This window comes from Staurois parvus, unplaced genomic scaffold, assembly GCF_062004578.1.
Source record: "Staurois parvus isolate SC_StPar_1 unplaced genomic scaffold, SC_StPar_1.0 ptg000249l, whole genome shotgun sequence".
In the NCBI taxonomy this organism is placed as follows: domain Eukaryota; kingdom Metazoa; phylum Chordata; class Amphibia; order Anura; family Ranidae; genus Staurois; species Staurois parvus.
Genome location: NW_028318045.1, coordinates 4,192,429 through 4,200,099, shown reverse-complemented (window position 1 = coordinate 4,200,099; position 7,671 = coordinate 4,192,429). Strand labels below are relative to the sequence as shown.

Genomic DNA, 7,671 nt, shown 5'->3' with positions numbered 1-7,671 from the left:
CCCTTTGATTGCCCCAGATGTTAACCACTTCCTGCCCAGTGTCATTAGTACAGTGTCAGTGCTTTTTATTAGCACTGATCACTGTATTAGTGTCATTGGGATGTCAGCGGCAGTTAGTCAGTTCCCACCCAGTGTCAGAATTCCCGCCGCAGTTCCGCTATAAGTCGCTGATGCCGCCATAACTAGTATATATATAAAAACTTTCACGTAAACCAATTAATTTACATGTATTGGGATTTTTTAGCAAAGACATGTAGCAGAATACATTTTAGCCTAAATTTATGAAGAAATTAGATTTTTAATTTTTTTTTACTGGATATGTTTTATAGCAAAAAGTAAAAAATATTGTTTTTTTTTTCAAAATTGTCGGTCTTATTTTGTTTATAGCAGAAAAAATAAAAACCGCAGAGATGATCAAATACCACTGAAAGAAAGCTGTATTTGTGGAAAAAAGGACATACATTTAATTTATGTACAGTGTTGCATGACCACGCAATTGTCAGTTAAAGTAACGCAGTGCAGTAACGCAAAAAATGGCTTGGTCAGGAAGGGGGGTAAATCCTCTGGAGAGCAAGTGGTTAAAAATATGAGTGTGTGTTCATATATGTGTATGCAATATATATATATATATATATATATATAGATACACACAATATATATATATATATATATATATATATACACGAGCGCACACACACACATCGATCAGCCATAACTTTATGACCACGGACAGATAAAGTAAATAACATTGATTATCTTGTTACAATGGTATCTGAAAGTCAGTGGGATATATTAGGCAGCAAATAAACATGTTGTATCTGAAGTTAATGTGTTGAAAGGAGAAAAAATTTTACGCGGCAGTTTATTGTGTATGGGGCTGTGTAGCTATAGACCAGTCCCTGGTGCACTATCCATGCTGAACCACCTACCTGAACATTGTTGCTGACCAAGTACACCCCTTCATGGAACTCCCTGATGGCAGTGGCTTCTTTCAGCAGGATAATGAGCTCTGCAACACTGCAAAAATGGTTCAAGTATGGTTTGAGAAACACAACAATGAGTTTGAGGTGTTGATTTGGCCTCCAAATTCTTACAATCTCAATCCATTGTGCTTGAAAAAGAAGTCTGATCCATGGAGGCCCCACCTTTCAACCTACAGGACTTAAAGGACGTGCTACTGATGGCTTGGTGTCATATACCACAGAATAACTTCAGAGGTCCAGTGGAGTCCATGCCTCAATGGGTCAGGGCTGTTTTGGCATAAAAACGGGACCTACTCAATATTAAGTGGGTGGCAATAAATTCATGGCTTATCAGGGTGTATTTGTCTGTGTGTATACAATATATATTATTATTTTAACAATGGGTTAAAAGAACTTTAGCTCACTGTCTTTTATTGTTTATTGTATGGGAAAGTCCTCAGATTTCCAGCATAGATTCCAATGCTATTACTATGGTATATAGAAAGCTTTTGGATTTCACCTATACTTACTTTTCTCCATTCATTATTCATTTATCTCAAAAATACAAAAAAAAATGTTTTCTAATTGCTTAAAAAGTGTTAGCTCGAATTTATTAGTCAAATATGTAAAGTACGTCTAATACTACTCTCCACGGGTTAAAAATGCTGCTACCTAAAGGTGGCTACGCCCTTCTTTCATAGATGCAGTGGAGGATGGAGGAGCCACCCTAAGACAGTATGGGGTTGATTTACTAAAACTAGAGAGTGCAAAGTCTGGTGCAGTTGTGCATGGTACCCAATCAGCTTTTAACGTCAGCTTGTTCAATTAAGCTTTGACAAAAAAACCCTGGAAGCTGATGGTTTCTATGCAGAGCTGCACCATTTATTGAACTCTCCAATGTTAGTAAATCAACCCATATGTGTGTCACTGGTCACACTACCAGGTGAAAATAAGTGAATGATGCTTATATAAACAAAATGATTGCAGCCGCCACTCCTAATGATTGGTGAGCTGCATTATATTACATTTCTATTTTTGAGTTTAGGCACATTTTAATAAGAAAAAAATAGGTCTATCTGTAATGAACGACACTTCTGGGTAGACACTTGGTTTAAAAGCTTTGATTCTGTCACTTGACTCATTCCTCTCTCCCTTTGAATACCACAGATAATAGTTCAATACTATTTTCCCTCTGTGCAGTATTTCTGAGCTAGAGCCACATAGTGTGCACCGGACTCCACCAGCTCAGCAACTGTCATCTCATTCCAGTAACCACTGGTATGCACGTTTAGAACTTGCTCCATCAGTATGTTTTCTTGCTATTTCTACTTTTAGGACTATTTAGCTTGAATCCCAGGAAGTTCTGTATTGTTCCTTGTCTGTGCCTTAATGTCCCAAGTCCTCCCTCTATTTTCCATGACTCCTTAGCCGGGTCCCTAGGATGCCCCCTATCTCAATTGGACCCAATTGGGATACTGATTATTAGGGAAGGAACCCAAGTGCACAAGCTCCTTTGCTATTGGGGACCTCTGTCACCCACGTCAAGACACTAGTATTACATCCTCTACCAACGTCACCACAATCCTCCAAGAGTTAACTTGGACAGCTGATTAGACACCGGTATTGCATCTTCTCTTTATGCTGTCTTGTCCCCTGCAGTGACAGTTTTATATAATATGTGTAGCACTCTCCTACTCGGCAAGGGGAGGAGCAGCTCAGCTAGAAGGCCTGGTAGCAGCCACCAACCCACCCGCACATAGGAGGAGGTCCAAGTGAGTAACCCTGCACCCTCTGGGCCAAATAGGGGAAGCAGCAGTCTGGTGGGAAACCAGTTTAGCAACTACCTGGGACTGTCTTCTTTTAAAGCAGCAGGCTTTGATTCTGTTACTTGACTCACTGCTCTCTCCCTTTGAATACCACAGATAATAGTTCAATACTATTCTCCCTCTGTGCAGTGTTTCTGAGCTAGTGCCACATAGTGTGCACCGGACTCCACCAGATCAGCAACTGTCATCTCATCCCAGTGACCACTGGTATGCACGTTTAGAACTTGCTCCATCAGTATGTTTTCTTGCTATTTCTACTTTTAGGACTATTTAGCTTGAATCCCAGGAAGTTCTGTATTGTTCCTTGTCTGTGCCTTAATGTCCCAAGTCCTCCCTCTATTTTCCATGAATCACTAGCCGGGTCCTTTGGATGCCCCCTATCTCAATTGGACCCAATTGGGATACTGATTATTAGGGAAGGAACCCAAGTGCACAGGCTCCTTTGCTATTGGGGACCTCTGTCACCCACGTCAAGACACTAGTATTACATCCTCTTCCAACGTCACCACAATCCTCCAAGAGTTAACTTGGACAGCTGATTAGACACCGGTATTGTATCTTCTCTTTATGCTGTCTTGTCCTCTGCAGTGACAGTTTTATATAATATGTGTAGCACTCTCCTACTCGGCAAGAGGAGGAGCAGCCCAGCAGAAGGCCTGGTAGCAGCCACCAACCCACCCGCAGCATAGGAAGAGGTCCAAGTGAGTAACCCTGCACCCTCTGGGCCAAATAGGGGAAGGAGCAGTCTGGTGGGAAACCAGTTTAGCAACTACCTGGGACTGTCTTCTTTTAAAGCAGCAGGCACTGGTAGTCCTGCTCAGGGATTCCTCCAGGCAACCAGAAAGAGGAGCATCTGGGGTCTGGGGTGGTACTACAGGAGACACTGGCTAGTTCTCCAAAAGAGAATGTTTGCTGGATCCACTTGTACATAGTTCAGGAAGTTGTCTTCAGTTTCTCAGTTCCATTGGGCATCCTATATACCCTTTACCCTATCCAAGTTGAAACACCCCTAATAAAACTTCAAAACAAGCTCAAGGACTGGTTGCTGACACCTGAATGTAAGTTTGTGTACAAATATGTGTTGCCTGGCTGTGCAGGACTATAGGGGGACCCAAATACTTTGCAACTCCCAAGGGGGTAGTGCTACATACATCATTCATGCACCCTTTTTTAGTGTTCTTGAAAAACTTCAGACCAGGTAGAACTTATAAAGAACAAACTTATTTTTACTGATGGCCCTTCATCCATTACAACTTCAACATATTATATTGCATTTCTAATCGACATTGCTTAATGCGGAATTTCACTCATTTTTAACACTTAGCCTAATTTTAATGCACACCCATAATGCTGATATCTTTGGATATTTAAACTCTGCAATGTTGTCAGAAACGACCTCTTTTTAATAGCTTTCCCCTGGAGTTCTAGTTGACTACATCATCAGCTTGCCTGTTGACTCCTGGCATGTCTATGTCATCGATCTCAGGAGTTTTAGGGCATATAAAGCTTGCATGAAAGTACACCTCGCACTGTCATTGCTGCACAGATGCAAGACCGGGAGGTGTATGCTGGGTAGCCAGCTGCAGACCAGCTTTAGCTGCCCACATCTTCCATGGCCACAGCCAGAATCCAGGTAGAAAATAAACAACTGCTGATTTTGAACGTGGACATGTGCAGCAATATCCATTGTGGATAATGTGATTCACACATATCTCAATGATGTTTTTATTTTAATTTTTCTTATAATACTGTACCTCCTTTTTAACATTTGGTAAGTCTCTCTAACATCTACTGCCTCCTGTTCTCCCTGCCCCATAGCAGCTCATACCTCCAAATGCAGTCCATGGCCTGGGAACCCTAACTTGGTTCCCACCAAGTAAGAATGACAGATAGAATTCAATTAAATCACAGCATAACCTCCTTTCCAGTTCCCATTCACAGAGCAGCTCCTCTCCAGGCTGACTCTTCCTTTCATTTATAGGCCACCAGCAGGGGTCAAAACCATGAACAGCTGGGAAACTGGGCAGCACAGTAAACCCTTCTTACTGCAGAGACACCAACTAAACACACTTATATTGCACAGATTAACCAAATCAGTATTTCAATTACTTCAAGGTTTTGGTATGAGTGGGATAGTGCAAAACATGGTATGAGTGGGCCACTCCTACTCGACAGAAGTCGATCCAGCCATCAACTTCTGTAGAATGGGCTTTTTGGAAAACTTTTCTCAATCAGTGGCTGCAGCCAATGGACTGCAACTGCTGATCAGTGTATTCTGACAGCGTTGGGGCTCCACTGTCAGAATACAATGTCCCAGCAGGGAGGATTCCTCTAGCCACCTCGATTGTGTGGACGGAAGAAATTGATCCTTTTGTTTTCATTCAACCTGTTGGCTGAACGAAAAAAAATAAAAGATTAATTTCTGGTCAGCTTTAGCTCTTCTGATTGATGTTTATTGAAGAAGTCAAATGTGCTGACTAGTTCACAAGCATATTATAAGTCAATAAAATATTGCTTTTGATTGGTAAATGCTGCAAGTAAACATTCAAAATGCTTAATATTTCTGTAATTTTACCTGCATTTTTTTTAAGTTGGTGACAGGGTCTCTTTAAGAGTCTATATATGAAACATTTTATGAGTAACACGTAAAAATCATAAAAGTTCCCACCTTGTGTATAAACACCTGATATAAGAACTTTTACTTTCACTTTTCGCTTCTGCAGTTTAGCTATGGCACCTGCTGATCTAAGAGAGGATCTTTATTGTTCCATTTGTCTGAACATTTATATGGATCCTGTAACACTGAGATGTGGCCACAACTTCTGCCAGGTCTGTATGGATTTTGTGCTGGATACACAGGAAGGATCTGGTGTTTATTCATGTCCAGAATGTAGACCAGAGAATATGGAGCGACCCGCCCTGATAAAGAACGTAAAGCTGTGCAATGTAGCAGCACATTTCCTACCTATCCAGGAAGATCAAGAGGAGCTTGGTATTGTCTGTGCATATTGTATTCAGTTACCTGTACCTGCTGTTAAAACCTGTCTACTCTGTGAAGCTTCTCTGTGTGAGAAACATCTAAAAGTCCACAATACATCACCTGAGCACATCATAACTGAACCCACCACCTCACTACAGACCACAAAATGCTCCATTCATAAGGAAGTGCTTACATTTTACTGTATAGAAGATGCTGCCTGCATCTGTGTGACATGCAGGCTTGACGGAGAACATCAGGGACACCCAGTGAGGACACTAGAAGAGGCCTCAGGGATAAAGAAAACGTCTCTAACACATGTTCTTCAGAAGCTAACCATAGCTAGAGAGGAGACTGTGAAAAACGTCAAACGTCTGCAGGAGCATAGAAGAACATCAAAACAAAGGGCAGATGAAGTATCGGAGAAAGTTATGACCCTGTTCAGAGACATCAGGAGGCAACATGAGGACTTTGAGAGGAAGGTTTTGATTGAGATCACCAGGCAGAAAGAACATCTTTTATTGTCCATCTCTGATCGGATCCAGCAGCTGGAAATAAAGAAGGATGTGCTGTCCAGTAAGATTAGTCACATGGAAGAGCTGTGTAAAATGACTGATCCACTGACTATCTTACAGGAATCAGACAGAAGGGACTTGTGTGATACTGAGGAGAAAGGTAATGAGGACAACGAGAGACATGATAACCCTCTTAAAGATGGAGGGGATCTGGATATGACTTTGATCTCCCACACATTGTACACAGGTTTGTTTGATATAATAAGGGGAGTAAAAGTATGTTTCTATCTACAAGATCCTGAAGATATCTTACTAGATGCAGACACAGCTAATAATCTTCTTATTTCAGATGACGGGAAAATTGCATCTTGGTCAGGTATACATCATAGGGACCCAGAAAGACCAGAGACTCGTCAAACTCGTCCTCAAGTTTTAAGCAGCAGTTTTTCCTTTGGGCAATGTTACTGAGAAGTGGATGTCAGGAAATCAGTGTGGTGTAGAGTAGGAATGTGTTATCCCAGTGTAGGTAAGGAAGGGTTTCATTCACGAACTGGTGATAATGATAAGTCTTGGTGTTTGGAAAAGTTTTATGATCAGTTTTTAGTAAGGCATGACAACAAGGACATCCAATTGCCCAATGATATCTCTACTCATAGATTCAGAATATATCTGGATTTTGAGTCTGGACAGCTGTCATTTTATGAGATTTGTGACCCAATCAGACACCTACATACATTTACCACGATGTTCACTGAGCCCCTCCATGCTGCATCATGGGTTTGGTATTCCAGCTGTATAAAGATATGTGGAATGAGCTCACAGAAAGAGAGACATAGAATGAAAGAAGTCTGCCCAGAGACAGATGACTTTGCACATTAGGTAGTATAGTTGGTGCACATTCAGGAAATAGCAGTGCTGTATTTTTCTTAAGGTTTTGGTGGTCATGTACCTGGAGCCTTCATTACGACATAAGACCATCCCCTCTTTTAAATCAGACTGCATAAAGTAGGGAAATGCTGGGGACATCCACAGTATTTTGGGGGTTGTCAACCTGTACTGCAAGTTTGCTTCTCTTATAAAAATATTTAAAAATGAGGTATTAGTTGGGGAAAGCTGCATCTTGAATGGCATTCCCATAGGAAGCAAATTGGTTACATCATAAAAGACAACAATTCCAGACTTTGCCTAAAGGATATTATCTGATATAACTTAGAAACTCTACTAGTGCATAATGCAAATCCAACTCCAACTATTACCATACTCCTGCTTCTAAAGTGTGGATATTTTTCAGCCAGCAGCCAGTCTCTGCTTTTGGATCCGTGCACCCGCTCCTGCCCACATGTCAAATTTTGACATGTGACTGTGTCTGTGCAGCCACTGTGTCTGCACCC

The 7,671-nt window shown here is 41.3% G+C and overlaps 1 protein-coding gene across 1 annotated transcript; it reads left to right on the top strand.

Moving 5' to 3' along the window:
• Positions 1 to 5,518: 5,518 nt before the first annotated feature.
• On the top strand, positions 5,519 to 6,748 carry LOC149459708 (E3 ubiquitin-protein ligase TRIM11-like). The gene has a single exon (XM_089680811.1). The coding sequence runs from the start codon at positions 5,519 to 5,521 to the stop codon at positions 6,746 to 6,748; it is 1,230 nt and encodes a 409-aa protein (XP_089536937.1).
• The last annotated feature ends 923 nt before the right edge of the window (positions 6,749 to 7,671 follow it).

Bases quoted from the DNA above. Each gene is read 5' to 3' on its own strand.
- LOC149459708 (XM_089680811.1), top strand. From the start codon at position 5,519: ATGGCACCTGCTGATCTAAGAGAGGATCTTTATTGTTCCATTTGTCTG.